This window comes from Pseudorca crassidens, chromosome 3 (assembly GCF_039906515.1).
Source record: "Pseudorca crassidens isolate mPseCra1 chromosome 3, mPseCra1.hap1, whole genome shotgun sequence".
Lineage (NCBI taxonomy): Eukaryota > Metazoa > Chordata > Mammalia > Artiodactyla > Delphinidae > Pseudorca > Pseudorca crassidens.
The window spans coordinates 169,143,116-169,161,948 of NC_090298.1; the positions used below are offsets into that span (position 1 = coordinate 169,143,116).

General features: G+C 54.9%; 1 protein-coding gene across 3 annotated transcripts; it reads left to right on the forward strand.

Moving 5' to 3' along the window:
- Positions 1-6,209: 6,209 nt before the first annotated feature.
- Positions 6,210-17,996, forward strand: UBXN6 (UBX domain protein 6). Of its 3 annotated transcripts, none has more exons than XR_010942529.1 (10): positions 6,210-6,410; positions 9,740-9,903; positions 10,366-10,430; positions 11,484-11,612; positions 15,009-15,106; positions 15,660-15,735; positions 16,440-16,524; positions 16,632-16,929; positions 17,131-17,279; positions 17,846-17,996. XR_010942529.1 is itself a non-coding variant. In XM_067734119.1 (10 exons), the coding sequence occupies exons 1-10, from the start codon at positions 6,328-6,330 to the stop codon at positions 17,969-17,971; spliced, it is 1,326 nt and encodes a 441-aa protein (XP_067590220.1). In that variant the 5' UTR covers positions 6,213-6,327; the 3' UTR covers positions 17,972-17,996. The 3 variants fall into 3 exon arrangements, 2 of the variants coding, with proteins under 2 accessions (XP_067590220.1, XP_067590222.1); XM_067734119.1 differs by having other exon boundaries at positions 6,213-6,410; positions 16,632-16,982; XM_067734121.1 differs by lacking the exon at positions 6,210-6,410 and adding an exon at positions 7,558-7,948 and having other exon boundaries at positions 16,632-16,982.
- The last annotated feature ends 837 nt before the right edge of the window (positions 17,997-18,833 follow it).

An 18,833-nucleotide genomic window follows, 5' to 3' on the forward strand; every position in this document is an offset into this window, starting at 1 on the left:
AGTCCCTCAATCCTCTGATTAACAAATATTTACTGCCCACTTACCCAAGTAGAATAATAACTAAGATTTATTGAGCAGCTACTATGTTCCAAGTCACATATAGTAAACATTTAACATGGTTAATTTCATTCCCACGTCAGTTGTTATTTTTCACCCCTGCTTTCCAGATAAGGAAACTGAGGCAGAGGGATAGAACCAGGGGATTGGAATCTGGGAGTGTTGGACATTTGACCCAGAGCTTCTCCTTACCTGAGCTGTGAGGGTAACATTTATTCATTCATTCCTGCCTCATTCATTCTCCCCAGGAGGGTATTGTCAGAAATTCAGAATCGCAGCCCCTCTCAAGACCAGAGGCAACAAAATCTGCCTTTAAATAACCTCCCAGGACTTGCCTGGTGGTCCACTGGGTAAGACTCGGCGCTCCCATGGCAGGGGGCCTGGGTTCGATCCTGCAACTAAGAAGTCCGCATGCTCCGACTAAAGATCCTGCATGCTGCAACAAAGATCCCACGTGCTGCAACTAAGACCCAGCGCAGCCAAAATAAGTTAATAAAATAAATAAATATTTTTTAAAATACATAAACAAGCTCCCCATGGGATTTGAGTTTGCATTATGGTTCAAGAAGCACCCACTGAAGTGTGATTGGGGTCTGATGGTCTTGGGTTTGAATCATCCCTCTGCAAGCTGCGGGGATATGAACAAGTCCATCCAGAACTTTGCAACCTCCCCTATAAATTGGTGAGAAATATCAGTACTTGTTTCCTAGGGTTATTTAGTCTAGGGGTTGTATTCATTTCCTATTGCTTTTGTAACAGATTACTACAAACTTAGTGGCTTAAAACAATGCAAATCTATTTTGACCATTCTGGAGGTCAGAAGACCCAAATAGGTCTCACTGGGCTAAAATCCAAATATAGGCAGAATTGCACTCCTTCTGGAGGCTTGAGGGGAGAATCAGTTTCCTTGCCTTTTCCAGTTCCTAGAAGCCGCCTGCGTTCCTTGGCTTGTGGCTTCTTCCTCCATCTTCAAAGCTGCAATAGCAAATCACGTCCCTCTCATACTGTTGTGGTCATTGCATCTTCTCTGACCCTCCTGCCTCCTTCTTATAAGGACCCTGTGACTTCGTGGGGCCCATCCAAAGAATCCAGGATGATGTCCGCATCTCAAGGTCCTTGATTTAGTGACATCTGCAGCATCTCTTTTGCCACAAATGTCACCATATTCACAGGTTCTCAGGATTAAGGCATGGTCATTTTTAGGGAGCACTATTCCGCTGACCACAGGGATTAAAAGTATGGACCCTATAGGGACTTCCCTGGTGGTCCAGATGTTGAGACTTCTCCTTCCAATGCAAGGGGTGCAGGTTCGATCCCTGGTCAGGGAGCTAAGATCCCACATGCCTCAGGGCCAAAAAACCAAAACATAAAACAGAAGCAATATTGTAACAAATTCAATACAGACTTTAAGAATGGTCCACATCAAAAAAAAAAAATCTTAAAAAAAAAAATAAAGGGGCTTCCCTGGTGGAGCAGTGGTTGAGAGTCCGCCTGCCGATGCAGGGGACACGGGATCGTGCCCCGGTCCGGGAAGATCCCACATGCCGCAGAGCGGCTGGGCCCATGAGCCATGGCCGCTGAGCCTGAGCGTCCGGAGCCTGTGCTTTGCAACGGGAGAGGCCACAACAGTGAGAGGCCCGCGTACCGCAAAAAAAAAAAAAAAAAAAAGGACCCTATAGAGTTGAAGTCCTATTTCTCTAGGAAAACTAAACAGCCACATGAATACATAAAAAAAACCTTGACCCCTACCTTATATCATACACACGCACAGAAAGAAATCTTAAAGTTAATCACATACCTAAATGTAAAAATTAAACTGCAAAGCTTTTTTTAAATTATTATTTAAAAAAAATTTTTGGCTGAGCCACACGGCTACTGGAATTTTAGTTCCCTGACCAGGGATCAAACCCGGGCCCTTGGCAGTGAGAGTGCAGAGTCCTAACCACTGGACCGCCAGGGAATTCCACTACAAAGCTTTTTGAAGAAAATATAGGAGAAGTTTTTTCTGCAACTGCGGGATATCTTGGAACACAAAAATCAAAAGCCATGTAAAAGCTGGGTGACCTTGAGCAAGCAATTTGATTTCTCCAGAACTTAGTTTACTCATCTGTAAAATGGGAGTCCTAACACTGTTTGATTTATAAACAGAGATGCTGTGAAGATTGTGAAGATGACATACAGAATATGGGCACGTAAAGAGCACTCAGCAAATATTACCAATGATTGCTATAAGAGGGAGGTGCTTTGGGAGCTCAGAGTAGACTACATCCAGCATGAGGAAGGTAGTCAGGGAGGCCTACCTGGAGGAAGAGGACTACTTTAGACAGATTGGGGACAGGTCTCTTCCAGCAGAGGTGACTGCCTGGACAAAGGTCTGGAGGTAATAAGCGATGAATAGTGCCAGGTAGCTAAGGCAGAGAGGGCAAAGTGGGTGGTGACAAGAGATGAGGCTTCTTAGAGCCTCAGGAGCCTCCTGACGTTGAGTGCCAGACAGAGTAGTCTGACAGCACTTTACTCTCAGGGAAAGGGGTGGCTTTCTGCCATTGTCTGGTTGTGTGATTTTGGGTTAGTCTGTTATCTTCATTTGAGAATATAAGGGATATGAGCCTTTATTTCACAGTACTAAACTTTAATTTTCAATATTTCAAACATTTAGAATAGATGAAAAGGGTAGCACAATGAACACAGTACATTCTTCTATTAGTTAGCTACTGCTGCCTAACAAATTACCTCAAAATTTAGTTGCTTGAATCAACAAACCTTTGGGACTTCCCTGGCAGTCCAGTGGTTAAGACTCTGCGCTTCCAACACAGGGGGCGTGGGTTCGATCCCTGGTTGGGGAACTAAGATCCCACATGCCATGCTGTGCAGCCAAAACAAAAAAACAAACAAACAAACATTTATTATGTCATGCAGATTCAGAGGGTCAGGGATCTGGGGGGTTCTGGCTCAGGGTCTTTTATGAGACTGCAGTCAAGATATCAGCCAAGGCTACATCATCTGAAAGCTCAACGGGGGCTGGAGGAGCCACTTCCGTGTCAGCTCCCCCCCATGGCTATGGGCTGCAGGCCTCAGATCCTCATAGCATGGACCTCCTCACATCACTGCTTGGGCATCATCACCACATGGCAGCTGGCTTCCCCCAGACTGAGTCATTCAAATGCAAGAGCAAGGAGGAAGACGCAGTGTCTTTTATGATCTAGTCTAGAAGCTGCACGCTATCACTTCCGCCCAATTCCATTTGTTAAAAGTGAGTCACCTGGGGACGCACGACCTTTGCCCCGACGGCGGCGCCCCGGGCCCCCGCGGTTGCCTCGACTGAGGCCGGCGCGGTGGAGTCGCAGAAGCTGCGGGTGCGCAGGAGCTGTGGAGCCAACCCCGCGAGCCGGGAGCATGAGGACCTGGTGTCTGTGTCAGATTTGTACCTGCGGCTGAATATTTGGAAACATATCCTATGTATGGCAATGTTCTTCCACCTCAGAGTCTGAAGCCCAGGCAAGAATTTCGAGCATATCGTCGTAAAATGGAAGGAATAACAACATTTAAGTCGGATTATCGTCCTTATGAAATAGTCAAACAGCCTCGCCATGCACCAGAAGAATATAAACCAAAGCAGGGGGAGATTGATCTTGGTATTACCTACAAACGGGATCTTAATTCTTATAAAGTGCAGCGTGTGGCAATAGCTCGGCCTTCGGAGAGACAAGTTAAAAAAGGGAAGCTGGATACTGTCCCAACCTATAAAGGTAACTTGCCATTTCAAAAATTAAAGAGCTAAAAAACAAAAACTTACTTCCAGCTTTGAGATCTAACATCGGATCATGATTTTGACACATTGCCAAACTTAAGTCTCCGTGGCTTAGGAAAAAACTTTTTTCTCTGTTGTCCAAATAGTATTGTATAGTGAGGAAAAAAAAGACTATTTTCTTGATGGAGAGTTAAGAGACCTGGATTCCTGTCCAAATTCAGCCACTTAATTAGTTTTCTCTATCTCAAACCATGAAAACAAAGGATACCACTGAACAAGCATTATGTCATATTTGTCACATTATGCTACATTTAGTCCGCACTGTTCCTTTCCTTCCATCCCAGAATGAGCTGAAACTTTACTGAGCATACTGGAGCCTTTGAGAAAGTCAAATAAAGAGCAACCCTCTTTGCCATTCACAAAAAAAAAAAAAAAAAAAAAAACAGTGAGTCACCAAGTCCAGCCCACATTCAAGGGGAGGGGAATTAGGCTCCACCTTTGGAAAGTAGGAGCATCAAAGATTTTATGGACATATTTTAAAAGCACCACAACCTTACACCTATATTCAACAATTGTTAACATTTTTCCATATGTGCTTTATATATGTGTGTGAATATATTTGTTTTTAAACATTTGAAAGTTTCATACATCCATCATGACCCTTCACCCCTAAATACTTCAGCATTTCCTAATAGGGACGTTTTATTTCATAAGTGCGATACTTTTATCACAGCAAAGAAAATTCATACTTATGCCAAGATATTATTTAATATTCAGTCCATTTCTAATTTTCTTCATTGTTCTAAGAAGTTTTTGCAGCTTTTTTTCTTAACAGGGATCAAATCAAGGTTCTTGCACTACAAGTAAAGATTATATTCTTCTAATCCCTTTTAATTAGAATTTTGTTTATTTTTCACAACGTTGATGTTCTAGAGCAAACAGGTCAGTCGGCTTGGAGGATGTCTCACAGTCTGGATTTGCCTATCTCCTCATGAGGCTGGTTTTTTTTTCTTTTCTTTTTTTTTGGCGGGGGACGGGGCATGCCACTCGGCTTGTGGGATCTTATTTTCCCAACCAGGGATTGAACCCGGGCCCTCAGCAGTGAAAGTGCCAAGTCCTAACCACTGGACGGCCAGGGAATTCCCTTGTGAGGCTGTTTTATTCTTTGTCTATCCCTTGTAATTCCCATAAATTAGACCTAGAGGCTTAATTCAATTGTCTTTTTTTTTTGCTGTGTTGGGTCTTTGTTGCTGCGCGTGGGCTTTCTCTAGTTGCGGCGAGCAGGGGCTACTTATCCTTGTGGTGGTGCCGGCTTCTCATGGCGATGGTTTCTCTTGTTGCAGAGCATGGGCTCTAGGTGCACGGGCTTCAGTAGTTGTGGTGCATGGGCTTAGTTGCTCTGCGGCATGTGGGATCTTCCCAGACCAGGGATCGAACCTGTGTCTCTGCATTGGCAGGCGGATTCTTTTTTTTCTTTTCTTTCTTTATTGGCTGCATTGGGTCTTTGTTGCTGTGCGCGGGCTTTCTCTAGTTGCGGCAAGCGAGGGCTACTCTTTGTTGCGGTGTGCGGCCTTCTCACTGCGGTGGCTTCTCTTTGTTGCGGAGCACAGGCTCTAGGCATGCAGGCTGCAGTAGTTGTGGCACGCGGGCTCAGCAGCTGTGGCTCACGGGCTCTAGAGCACAGGCTCAGTAGTTGTGGCACACGGGCTTAGTTGCTCCACGGCATGTGGGATCTTCCCAGACCAGGGCTGGAACCCGTGTCCCCTGCATTGGCAGGCGGATTCTTAACCACTGCGCCGCCAGGGCAGTCCAGCAGGTGCTATTCTTATCCCCATTTCATAGATAGGAAACTGAAATTCAGGAAGGTTAAAGTTTGGGCGGCACCAGGTTCTTCCATTCTTCCTTAAACTTCGTCAATCCTCTGAGGATAATCTCCCGATCTGCTTAATTTAAACCCCTTGGGGTCCGCCATCGTGGGTCCCCAAGCCCCAGCTCTGTGCATTCTCTTCATTCTCTCCCACACTGTGTGCGTGGGGGACTACTAGGGCGGACCACCGGGTTGGCTTGTGGGGACCTTGAATGCCCCCACATTGAGTTGGAACCTTATCACGTAACCGCCGGGGAGCCAGGGATGGTTCTTGAGGAGGGAAACGGACAAGGCCAGCGCTTTCTCCGTGGGGTCGTAGGTCTGTCCCTCCCTCTCCTATCACTCCTTCGGGAACGCGGTGGAAGGCGCCCAAGCACAGCCTCCCGCAGGAAGCGCCCTCGTTGCCCCTGGCAACAGAGTCCAGGGGAACCACCGAGACGCGGCCCGACAGTACAGAGCGCTCACTCCGGGCCAGCAAGGCTCGGAGATCTAGAAAGCGGAGCCTGACTGATTGTCACGTGGGCTGCCCACGGGAAGGCGGAACTTCCGGCGGCCCAGTATTTTCTTTCCGGTTGTTGCCTCCTACCGGCCCCTCCCTTACTGGCCCCTGCGCCCCCCTCCCCCCGCGGCCCCCGCCGCCGGGCCCGCCGCTACCATGAAGAAATTCTTCCAAGAGATCAAGGCCGACGTCAAGTTCAAGAGTGCGGGGCCCGGGCAGAAGCTCACGGAGTCGGTGGGGTGCGTGACAGGCGCTGAGGCTTGAGGCCCGGGGGCGGAGATCAGCGGAGGGGGAGGGGCGGGGAGGCCAGTGAAGACGAGAGGCGGGGAGGGGCTGCAGAGAGTCAGAGCGTGGGGAGAAACCTGGGGGGCGGGGCAAGAGGGAGGGAGTGGGAGTAGGGGAGAGGGGAGGCCTCCGGGGGCGGGGCAGGAGGGGGCGGGGCTGCAGGAAGTGAGGGGGTCCCTGGAGAGACCCTAGGGGGTTAGAGCGGGCGGTAAGGAAGAGGCCGGGGATGCGGAGAAGGGGCCCAGAAGAGGCATCGCATAGGGTTTGGGGGAATCTAGGTGACCAGAGATTGGGGACTGAGCCTGGAGAAACAGGTAGAGCTGGGGTCGCAAAAAGTCGTGAGGCTTAGATTCTGTGGCGATAGGGGTCTGGGCCTTGGTTCTGGAGCAGGAGGGAGGATGGGTTGAGGATCTGGAAGGCCAGGGAGCCTGAGGTGTTGTTGGAAGTGTGGTCAGGGACTTGGGAGGTGCGGGTGAACTGGGTGGGTGGTGGGTGCTGTGAGGGGCTGAGGAAGGTCTGGGAGGAGAAGGGAGGCAGGTGGGTGGAGATGGGGAGCTGGGGGAGTCTGCTACCGGAAAGAGGTGGGGGGCCTCGTGGGTGATGGCTGAGTGGTCTGGAGGTTCCGAGGGTGACCTGGGAGGGGAGGGGAGGTGGCCTGCATTTCCAGGCCTCTGTGACTTATCTGGGGAGGACTTGGAGAAGAGAAGGGCCTGGGGCCACACTGGAGACTCCATGGGCAGGTGTGAGGGGCCAGTGCTGTGCAGAGGGTAGTGAAGAGCTGGAGCAGGTGAGGATGCCAGACTGAGGGCCGGTGGGCTGAGAAGGAGGCTCCACTGGGGGGGACGGGATGAGAAGAGGGAGTTCAGGAGGGGCTGGGGCTGCTACCAGGAGCTACAGAGGGGGCTGGGGGACCCGAGGGGGTTTAGGATGGGGAGTGACTGAAGAAAGAGGTCAGCCTGGGGAGGGGTCTGTGAGGCATAATGGAAGGGATTGTGAAGAGGTCGGGGCTGGGAGGGGGTCAGAGGAGAGGCAGGGAGGCAGGAAGGGGTGGTGAGGGCATCATGAGGTAGTGGGGGTGGGTGAGGGAGAGTGGGTGCGTGGCAAGGACATGAGGGCATCTGTCACGAGGATTGGGGGCCCCTGGGGTTCTTGGGAGGGGACAAAGGAGTAGTGGGACAAACGAGGCCCATGAGGGTCAGATCCATGAGTACGGGAGGGAAGTGCAGGTCCTGGGAGCCTGGGGCGGTGACAGGGATAGGAGGCCACCTTAAGAGGGGCCCAGGGAGAGCCGTGGGCCAGACAAGGGGGTCCATTCATTTGTTCATCAAGTAGTGGGTGGAGGTGGGGGGCTGGTGCAGCTGGACTGTGTGTGACAGGAAGGAGGTGGGGGCTGATGGCTGTGTCAGACTGGAGGCCTGGGAGGACAGGAGAGGGGAGTCACATGGAGATCCAAGCTTCTGTGATGTGCCTGGAGCCGGACTGGAGACTCAGGGTGCGTGCGAGGGTGTGTGTCCAGCACTGTTACGGCATGAAAATCCCTGCCCTCTCAGGGCTCACGTTGTAGTGGGGAGAGGTGGACAAGTAGAACAATACATAAACGATGAAAGATCAGCCCTGAAGAAAAATAAACAGGGTCCAGAGAGTGAGCCATGTGGGTGACTGTTAGGTGGTCTGGGAATGCCTCTCTGAGAGGGCGACTTTTGAGCGAGAGCTGGATGAGGTGAGACTTAGCCGTGTGGAAATCAACCCGTCTCTCTGTCTCTGACTGACACACACACACACACACACACACACACACACACACACACACACACACACACACACACACACACACACACACACACACACACACACACGAAGCGGTGCCTGTCCCTCCCAGGCAGAACACTCCAGGCAGAAGGCACAGAATGTGCAAAGGTCCTGTCGTAGGAGGTTGGGTCTGTGTGAAGAACAGGAGGGAGTTTAGATAGGAGTGAACAAGGGAAAGGGGCAGGTTGTGAAGGGCCTGGCCTGTAGCGTGCGGAGGCTGCAGGATTCTGTCCTGCATGGGATGAGAGGGCTTTGTGCAGAGGAGTGACTGAGTTTTAGAGGGATCCCTCTGGCTGCGCAGAGGAGCCATGAAGCGGGTGAGTGAGGGGTCTTGGAAAAATGGCGTTTTTATGGAAAGATGGGGGCTAGGGTGGCACTACGTGACTTGTCTTTTCTTCGACCTGAAACTCTCAGCTGTTGGGAGGGCTGGAGAGAGGGGCCGGGATGGGCAGGAAGCTCCCAGAGGCCTGGGGACAAGAAAAGAGGGCTGCCCGGGTGTCTGAGCAGAGCGGGAAGCATGAGGGCCATGAACTCAGAGCCTTGGCTCCTGAGAAGGTTCTAGAGATATAGCACAGGTGATTCCAACTACTGGCATCGGGAGAGGGTCCTGAGGAAAGGAGGAGGGTGAGGCAGGTGAGTCAGACCCTGGTGGGAAGAAGGCCATCTCTGCTGGAACGTCAAGGCCAGGTCGTTCTCGAGCTAGGTTGGGTTAGGAAGCTGCCCATCCCATGGGTTGATCACCCTGCCTACTTCCCAGGGTGGACGGGAGATTAAACCAGATCTTTGTTTGTTTGGGGTTTTTTTTGGCCTTGCTGCGCAGCGTGCCGGATCTTAGTTCCCTGACCAGGGATCAAACCCGAGCCCACAGCAGTGACAGCACCAAGTCCTAACCACGGGACCACCAGGGAAGTCCCTAAACCAGACCCTTGTAACACACTCCACGCAGGGCCTGCGTGCGGCCTGGCCCGCTGCCCGAGCTTCCGTGACCCTCTGGGGCTTGTGAAAAGGCGTCTGGAGCGCTCGCTGGGAGGGACGTTGCCATGCGTAATAGACGCGCTGAGCGACAGCTAGCTCCTGGTGCGCTGTCTGGCACACAGTAGGTGAGGTGCTCAGTAGATGAAGCCTCCATGTCTCACCCTCGTAGACAGTACGGGTGGAGCCTCTCGCTCAGGGAAGGGGGCGAAGAGCATCAGCCCCTGCGGACGGTAGGTGTGCTCTTACCTCGCCTGACAGATGATGACTCCGAGGCCCAGGCCAGTGCAGGATTTGTCCAAAGTGGCAGGCAGGGCGGGGAGCAGAGTCACCAAATGCCTCCCGAGGCTCCTCCGTCTGCGTTAGACCCGTCTGGTGGCCGTGGTGACCCCTGGGGCAGAGGCCCATGTCTGTCTGCTGGGGCAGGAGCAGAAGTGGGAGAGGGACAAAAGCTCTTCTGTCTGCCCCCACGTCACCTCACGGTCCCTCCGCATCTCCTTAGGGAGAAGGCCCCCAGAGAAAAGCCCAGCAAGCCGGCGCTCCGGCAGCCCCGCCAGGGACCTACCGATGAGGCGCAGATGGCGGCCGCGGCGGCCCTGGCCCGGCTCGAGCAGAAGCAGCCCAGGGCGCGGGGCCCCACGTCACAGGAGTCCATCCGGAGCCAGGGTGAGCCTCGGCCGTCCTTGGGCCACAGGGGTGGGGACGGGGGGCGGTGGAGCGGGCCTCTGCCCCTCTGTCCTTGAGGCTGATCCTTGACTTTTCATGCGTTCCAGGTCCTGTGCTTGGCTCTGGCTGAAAATAATTTCATAGCCAGCGACTCGGGGTGGGAGGAGGGTTTAAATCACAGCTGTGAGCCAGTCCACAAAGGGGCCATTCAGGTGGAAAGGCCAAGGGGGGCTGCTGTGGTCTGGGTGGCATGGATGTCAGGGAGGTTGCGGGGGGGGGGAGGGTTGGGACTCAGAGGAGGGGGGGGAGCACGGTGGCCTGGCGCAGCCTGGGGGCATGGAGAGGTTGGCGGGCTGGGAGGACCTTGAGCTGGAAGGACTCGAATTTGACCCACACGAGGGTCCATGCCGGCGAATGGTGTGCCTGGCTCACACACTGACCCGTCCCTGCCTCTCCCTCCAGTGAGAAAGGAACTTCAAGCTGAAGCGACTGTCAGTGGGAGCCCGGAGGCCCCAGGGACCAACCTGGTAAAAGCATCACGATGGCAGCATGACACCCAAGGGGTGGCCTGGGGCGGGCGGGGGGGCTGGGAGCCCTTAGAGTGCCCGCTTGGGCTCTCTTCTGTGTTTGGTCTGATTGGTGCCCAGCCCTGGGCGGTAAGCATCTGGTGCTGGAGAGATGCAGAAAGGACATCGGGGTGGATCGAGGTCATCTCTGGCCTCAGGACGCTGGGGATCCCCGTGGTTTAGGGCGGTGTCATCTGGGACCTGTGTGCTTGGCATCTAATGACACCAGGCCCAGGCCCTGGGGGAGGGACTGCACTTCCGTTAAGTCCCCTCCCTCCCCTGTAACCCCATGAGGGTAGGTGCTGTTACAGTTCCCACTTTTCAGAAGAGAAAACTGAGGTTCAGAGAGGTGAGGCCTGGTGCCCTTGGTCATGCACTTCGAAACCAGCAAGGGCAGGACTGGAACCCAGTCTGTCTGAGTCCAAAGCCCTTAGCCTTAGCACTGCCCTCTGCTGCCTTCCTCAGATACAGGAGGGCACCATGGAGACTGATGTAGTCAGGGAGGCCTTCCTGGAGGAGGCAGGCCTCAAAGGAGAACTTGGCAGAAAGGGTGTTCTGAGCAGCACCACCTGTGAGGCCTCACTGAATTTCAGAATGGAACGGACCCTGGATATTACCTAGGAATTGAAGCCCAGAGCAAGGCTGGGACTCGTCCAGGGCACCGTGACTCCTCACTCTCCCACCAAAGCCCCTCCCTCACCAGGTAGGGGGGCGGGAAGAGCAGGAACGATCAATTCAGCACTTACACCGTGTCCGGAGCTGCTCCACACTTTCCGTTCCTTACCTTGTTGAATTCTGAGGTGGTCCCTCAAGGACATCTTACAGACCAGAAGACAGGCTCAGAGGGGCTTGGCCACTGGGCCACGGTGTCCCATGGCTAATAGGCAGAGGGGACAGCATTGGGACCAGGATGTCTGGCTCCCAGGGTCATGCTCTCAGGACTGTGGCACTCGGGCGGCTCGGGGTGGCCTCTGTCCACAGTCTAGGCTCAGACACGCTCACCCATCCTCCCAGGCGCCCAAGCCCAAAGAGGAGGGCTCGACCCACCTGGCAGTGCCCGGAGTGTACTTCACCTGCCCGCTCACAGGGGCCATCCTGAGGAAGGACCAGCGGGACGCCTGCATCAGAGAGGCCATTCTGTCGGTGAGTGCCGGCCCCGGTGCAAGAGCCGCCCCCCGGGAGCCCGGGTGGCACAGAGCATATGCTGTGGTTCTGTTCTAACCTCTCTAAAGAGGGAATGCTTACCTGAGGGACAGAATTCAAGATACAGAAGGGTAGGCGGGGAAAAGCCGCCTCCCACTCACCTCGCGGCCATTCTCCCTGAGGCAGCAGCTGTAAGTAGTCTAGGCCCCTTTTCAGAGATGCTCCAAATATGTACAAACCACCGATACGTCTATATCTGCCACACGTGCTGTGTGTTTGTTTTACGTAAAAGGTAATGTACGGTTCACGCCTGACGTGGAAACTGCTAGGTATTATATCAGTGCAGAAAGAACTTCCACATTTTTTTTCCCCTTGAAACTCTGTATTTGGAAATAATTTCAAACCTAAAGAAAAATCGCAAGGAGAACAAAAAGAACACGTGAACATCCTTTAATCAGGGTGGGAGTGTCCTATTACTGTTCTGACAGATTACTACGAACTTGGTGCCTCCAGACAGCATGCCTCTTATAATTCGGGAAATCAGAAGTGGGCCTTGGGTCTCACGGGGCCACACTCAAGTTGGCCGCAGGGCAGTGTGCCTTCTGGGAGCCCTAGAGGGAGTCAGGCTGTCTGTACTCCATGGCTCCTTCTCTGTCTTCACAGCCAGCGGTGCCAGGCCAGGTCTTTCCCAGCTGCCATCTCTCTGCTTCTCTGTCTCTCTCTTCCTCCTTTTAAGGGCCCTTGTGATTCCATTGGGCTCACCTGGCTAATCCAAGCTAATCTCTAATCCCCCTATTTTAAGGTCCACTGAGCAGCAGCCTTAACTCCATCTGTCACCTCCACACCCCCGACCCATAACATACTCCCAGGTTCCAGGGATCAGGTCACAAATATATATGTCATTCTGCCCACCTTACTCACATTTGCCAGTTGCTAACATTTTTACCCCATTGGCTCTCTCACGCCTCTCTGTTTTTTTCTGAGCGGTTAGAAAGCCTGCATTCTCCACAGTGACTGCGTGATGACTCACGGCAAATTGTTCCCTGACTCTTTAACCAACCCCGTGTTGGTGTTGATAAGCGCGTAGGAAGTTTCCAGTCTTTTGCTAGTGAGGACAATATTTATGATGAAAACCTTGTCTGTACACCACTTTGAGCTGTAGGCTCCATTCCAGAAGCAGAGTTGCTGGGACAGAGGACAGCGTGTAGGGCTTTGGAGAGTTGTCACCAGATGAACCTCCATGTGGGTTGTCCTGATTCACACTCACCCAGCAGTGTGTGAGAAAATACCCATTTCCCTGTCCCCTGTTGTCACTGTGGGTTACCAGACATTTTTTGTCTTTACCCAAACTGATTGGTAAAAATAATATCTCAGCATAGTTTTAGTTTGCGTTTCCTTTTTTAGGCTTAGGTTGGCTGTGTTTTCATATGAGAATGCATCCTTTGCCCATTTTTGTGTTGGGTGGTGTTTTTTTTTCTTATTGATTTGTAGGCACTCTTTACATATTAGGAAAAACTAGCCTTTTGCCTATGATCTGAGTTGTGAATATTTTTCTCCAGTTGTTTACTTTTTAGAGTTGGCTTATGGTCATATGGCCATGTAGAAATTTTTAATCTCTATGTAATTCAATGTGTCAGTCTTATTTTATGGCTTCTGGGTTTTGTGACCTACTTAGGAAGGCTTCCCCACTTCAGGATTAAAACAACTCTTCCATGGTTTTTCTAGTACTTTTCTGTTTTGCCTTTTGTTGTTTGCTGTGTTTAATGTTTAAAGCTTTGATCCCACTAGAATTATACCTGTGTAGAACAGGACTCATGGAACTAGTGTTATTCCTTTTTTTTTTTCCGGATAGTTATCCAGTTTTCCCCAATCCTCATTTATTGAAACACCTGTCTTTTGGCCACCATGAAATCTTCCATTATCACAAAGTAAATCCCTACATGGATTCGGTTCCTTTCGGGATGTGTCTGTTCTTTTGTCCCCTTGTCCGTTCGTGCGCCCTGGTCCTAATTTAAACGAGGCTGCAGGCTGCCTGGGAACATCTGAGAACAGCATTTGGAGCTGCAACTCTTCCCTGGGTGGGTGGGTGTGCTTGTCCTGAGGAGGCTGGAGTAGGGGGCGGTCAGCCTGGCTCAGCCTTGTCCTGAGAATGCCCCCCATCTTACTGCTGCTTCTTTGCAGACCCGATTTCTCTGCCCTTCCACGTATTTTTGTCCTACCCTGGCAACTTACTGGCAGACTGGGCTGGGTCCCAATTTGAAGTTCCCAGGAGAGCTGGCCCAGTTCAGATCAGACAACTAAGTGACACAGTGTGGCTGCTGAAGGCTCACCCCAGTGTAGCTGAGGGAAGGTAGCTGGGGCAGGGTGGAAGCCCCACAGCTGCCTTCCAGGAGCTGTGGCTGGGCTTCTGCAGGGCTGCCCAGGGGTAGATCTGAGGGGGCCAGGTCTTCTGTGCTCTTGATTCATCACCTCTGGTGACCCAGCTGTTCACCCCCACCATTTTTTTTTTCTTTTTGGCCACACCTTGCGGCATGTGGAACTTCCCCGACCAGGGATCAAACCCGTGGCCCCTGCAGTGGAAGCACGGAGTCTTAACCACTGGACCACCAGGGAGGCCCCACCCCCACCATTATCCAGGCAGAGCAAATGACTTTGGGGCTGATGCGGGTGCCAGCCCCACTCGCCATGTAACTAGTGACTTTCTGGGGCTGCAGAGAAACACCACCATACGGTGTGGCCGTGTGCAGTGGCTGTCCAGAGCGTGAGCAGATCTGCTGCCCAGTCTTGCCCCTCGCCTTAGTTTTCCATTCTCAGCCTCTCCTCGCTGGGGTGCTGTTCGCAGGGTCCCATGGGGACCGGTCAGTGATGTCTCCACTATCTTGCCTCCCCCAGGAGTGATCAGGCAGCCACAGGTCACAGACCTCTTTTGCGTCCTGTCTCTGCCACCTCCGTCTGTTTCTAGAACGTCCCTCGTAGGGATGGGGGATGAGGAGGGACGGCAGGTCCGCGGTGGCTGGCGGGTCCCAGGCACTCAGCTGCTGCGCCCTTGGTGGCACTCAGTGCTGGCGTTGGGCGCCAAAGCCAGAGCGGTAGGCAAAGGTCTGTGTCACGCCGACCCGAGGGGTGGCGTAACCTGGGCTGCCATCGCCCCCTTTTCCCTAGACGTGAGGACAGGGCTGAGGCCCCAGGCTGGAGTCATCAAAAGGGTTTTCCTCCTCCTTTTTCTGCTGTTGAATTTGCTTCCGTCCCACGCTAGGGCCTGCTGTGAGACAGTTCTTACTTTTGTCACCGGTGTCACTGCTGCCACCTGAGTGCTGAGACCTGGCTGCTTGGCTGGCATGGCCTCCAGGCCCTGAGGTGGACGCTTTCTGACTCAGCTTTCCTCCCTCCTCCCAGCACTTTTCCACCGACCCAGTGGCCGCCTCCATCATGAAGATCCACACGTTCAACAAGGACCGGGACCGGGTGAAGCTGGGCGTGGACACCATCGCCAGGTGAGTGGGTGGCCCCCTCCCACTGGGGTGCCAGCTCCTGGGCCTCCATCGCGATCGGCTGAGGGGCCCCAGAGGGAGCACGGCCCTGGGAGTGAGGCCAGGCCCCACCCTTCACTCCCCCTCGCCCTTGGGGAAGGGCCTTGGCCTCTCTGGGCCTCAGTTTACCAGTGTTTAGAATGAAGAGGTTTACTGAATCGGGGGTTCCCAACCCTGGCTTCCCTTTGGGATCATCAGAAGAATGTGAAGCAGGCAGGGTCTCGCCGGCCGCCAACTCCTCTGATGGGAGCAGGTCAGGGGCGGGGCCAGAAGTCTGTTGCTCAGCAACCCCCAAGCCGGCTCTGGGGACCCATCAGCTCTGGCTCTGCCTGCTCCACCCCCACCACGGTGGCTCCTTGGTGCCCTCAGGGGGAGGCAGGACCGAGGAGGAGGCCCAGTGTCTGGGGCACCAGGGGTTGGGCTCTATGGGGTGTACAGGGTGTGACGGCAGCCTTCCCAGGGGTCACTCTTAGCACGAGCCGGTGTGGCTCTGAGCTGCTCTCCCCTGTCTGCCCAGGTACCTGGACAACATCCACCTGCATCCTGAGGAGGAGAAGTACCGGAAGATCAAGCTTCAGAACAAGGTGTTCCAGGTGAGGGCTGCCACCAGAGTGACTTAGCCTGGGGTGGCCGGCGTGGCCGGGCCTGTGAGGCCACCCAGGACCCAGGCTGGCGGTGGGAGCAGCTGGGCTGCAGCCAGCCAGTGGCGGCCAGAGCCGGCTGCAGAAGGGCCCCTGCAGGGCTTGGGAGTTGAGGTGGGCAGAAGGTGCCAGGCGGGGAGGGAGGGCTTCGTGAGCGCAGGACGAGCACAGTACGCATACGCTGTCTGCTCTCGCCACCAACCCACGGCGTGACTCGACTTTTCTTTGAATTAGCTGGGAACACATCGGCACTGGGGAGATTTTTCACGCAAACGCAGACTTTTGGTTTCTGTGGAGAAATCGCAGGGTCCTAGCACTCTGGCCCGTGGTACCCGTGCAGCTGGCGGGGCCCCGCTCTCTCCTGGGGGTCCCCACCCACATCCAGCATCCCAGGGCCTGCCTCCCCCGCTTCTGGGGACTCCCAGCCTCCACTGTCCTTTGGCTCTTCAGCCTCCTTCACCCTGGTGTTGACCTTTTGGGATCCCAGGCCCTCTGTGAGCTCACCCCTGCAGACAGCTTTGGGGGTTCATCCTGTCCAGGGGCAGCGGCCGCTCTGAGACTGGGGACTCTGGGCCAGAAGGGCGGGGTGGGCAGTGAGGCCGGTGGGGCACGAGGAGGCCTCAAGGGTCCCGCATGACCTCTGGCTCCGCTCTCAGGAGCGCATTAACTGCCTGGAAGGGACCCACGAGTTTTTTGAGGCCATCGGCTTCCAGAAGGTGCTGCTTCCGATCCCCGACCAGGGTAAGAGAAAAAGAGAAGGGCCGTGGCTGAGCCCAGGGGCAGGGGTGGGAGGGGCCCGGCTCGGGGGTCTCCCTGCCACGGCAGAGTGACATGCCCACGTGTCCCAGAGGGCCCCGAGGAGTTCTACGTGCTGAGCGAGGCCGCCCTGGCCCAGCCCCAGAGCCTGGAGCAGCACAAGGAGCAGCTGCTGTGCGCCGAGCCCGTGAGGGCCACACTGGCCCGCCAGCGCCTGGTCTTCCGGCCCTCGCCCCTGGCCTCCCATTTCGACCTGCCTGCGGACTTCTTCAGCCTCACGGCGGAGGAGCTCAAGCGAGAGCAGCGGCTGCGGTCAGAGGCCGTGGAGCGGATGAGCGTGCTGCGGACCAAGGCAATGCGCGAGCGGGAGGAGCAGAGGGAGATGCGCAAGTACACATACACGCTGCTGCGCGTGCGCTTCCCCGACGGCTGCCTCCTCCAGGGTGCGTGCTGGGTGCTGGCGATGCCGCCTGGGGTCCACTGTGCGCCGGCAGGAGCAGGCTGCTCTGGTCTGAGCTCGTCCCGGGGGAGGAGGCCGAGGGCTCAGGGGTGCTCCCACGAGCTCCAGCGCCACACTTGTCCCCCCGCCAGGGACCTTCTACGCCCGGGAGCGGGTGGCAGCACTGTACGCATTTGTCCGGGAGGCCTTGCTGATCGACTGGCTGCCTTTTGAGCTGCTGGCCTTGGGAGGGCAGAAGTTGTTGGAGGATGAGAACCTGGCCTTCAATGAGTGCGGGCTGGTGAGTGACGGGCTCCCCGCACAGCGGAACTGGGTTTTCTGGGTTCTTGTTGAATCAGCACAAACCCCCGAGGAGGGGGATGCTCTTCAGTTGGAGGTGGCATTAGGGGAAGGGGTCCTGGGGCCAGGCTCCCTGGGTGTGAGTCCCACCATTCCACTTCCTTGCCATCTGATCTTGAGTAACTTCTCTGTGTCTACAAAATGGGAATGTGCCCAGTGTGTTAGAGTCCTCTGTGGCGCAGAGCCAAGGTGGCATTCAAAATGCAAGGAATTACTGGGGAGGGTGTAGGAGGGGGCTGGAGGGTGGTCAGACCCTGATTCAGGGAGGCCTGGACAGGAAGTCCTGACTGCTGCCCAATGTTGGGCTGGCTTCAGCCAGGCCAGGGGGTGTCCCTGAGCCCGGGTCATCATCAGAGAAGTCCCTGTTATATGAGAATGGACTGAGTGCATGGGTGTGCCGTCAGCGGCGGGGAGCAGTCCCGGCTCCAGCAGGAAGATCTGAACGTGAAGCGAGAGCTCTGTCACATAAAGGCCAGAGCGAGGCTGAGGCTTCTTACCCCACTGCAGGTGCCCTCGGCCCTCCTGACCTTCTCGTGGGATGCAGCCGTGCTAGCAGACATCAGGGCTGCGGGGGTCCAGCCAGACTCATCTGTCCTGAAACCCGAGCTCCTGTCGGCCATCAAGAAGCTCTAATGAAATAAAAGCAAGGTTGGCTTCAGCCCCTGTGGGTCTGTCTCATGCTCTCTCCCTGCTTCCTCCACATTCCCCTCGTCCCCGGTCCCCCCACCACTCCGGGGCCTCCCAGCTTCCTCCGGAACCTCCTCCTGCCCACGGGTACCACAGGCATGGAGAGGGGTGCTGGTTGGCCTGTGGACGCGTGCCGAGACTGCCACCTGGATGGGGCAGCCTCTAGTAGCCTGCTTAGAGAAGCCCGGGCCCCGTCCCCGTGTGCTGTGGCCTCGGTGGCTGTGGCTAGCCCTGAAGTGACTGGCACAAGAATGAGACACTGGGCCTGTCAGGACACGGTGTGTAAAATTCTAAACCTGAATAAAGTTTCCCGGTGGTGAGTTGAGGCCGTGGGAGGCGGTGTAGGGTGGCAGCTCTGCAGAGCCACCAGCAGGTGAGGCCCGGCCGTGGCTCCCGGTGAAGTGGAGCCAGGCGGACACCTTGTGGCCACCTGGGCACCCAGGAGCCCCTCATGTCCGAGGCGAGCTCTTCACTTCCTGCACCTTCCTAATTGTTGTCCCCACCGGCCTGATGAGCCAGCCCTGCTGAGCGCTTCCCAGGGCCCCGGAGCCTTGCAGGCCCCACAGGGCAAGCTCCCCCAGATGTCCACATCCTCCTCCCTGGACCTGTGAATGCGTTACTTTATGTGACACAGGGACTTGGCCTGTGATTGAGGATGAGATGGGAGGTGGCCATGGGTTAACCTGGTGAGTTCTAATGCGTGGAGGAAAACACAAGGGATGGGGAGATGTGGAGGAAGGGGCCACGTGCCAAGGATTCGGGTTGGCCTCCAACAGCTGGAAGAGGGACAGAAACAGATTCCCTCTAG

Excerpts from the sequence above, each read along its gene's own strand:
- UBXN6 (XM_067734119.1), top strand. The coding sequence starts at position 6,328 with ATGAAGAAATTCTTCCAAGAGATCAAGGCCGACGTCAAGTTCAAGAGT. Across the intron at positions 15,736-16,439 it reads TTCAGAACAAGGTGTTCCAG|GAGCGCATTAACTGCCTGGA; the intron begins GTGAGGGCTGCC and ends CTCCGCTCTCAG. Across the intron at positions 16,983-17,130 it reads CGACGGCTGCCTCCTCCAGG|GGACCTTCTACGCCCGGGAG; the intron begins GTGCGTGCTGGG and ends TCCCCCCGCCAG.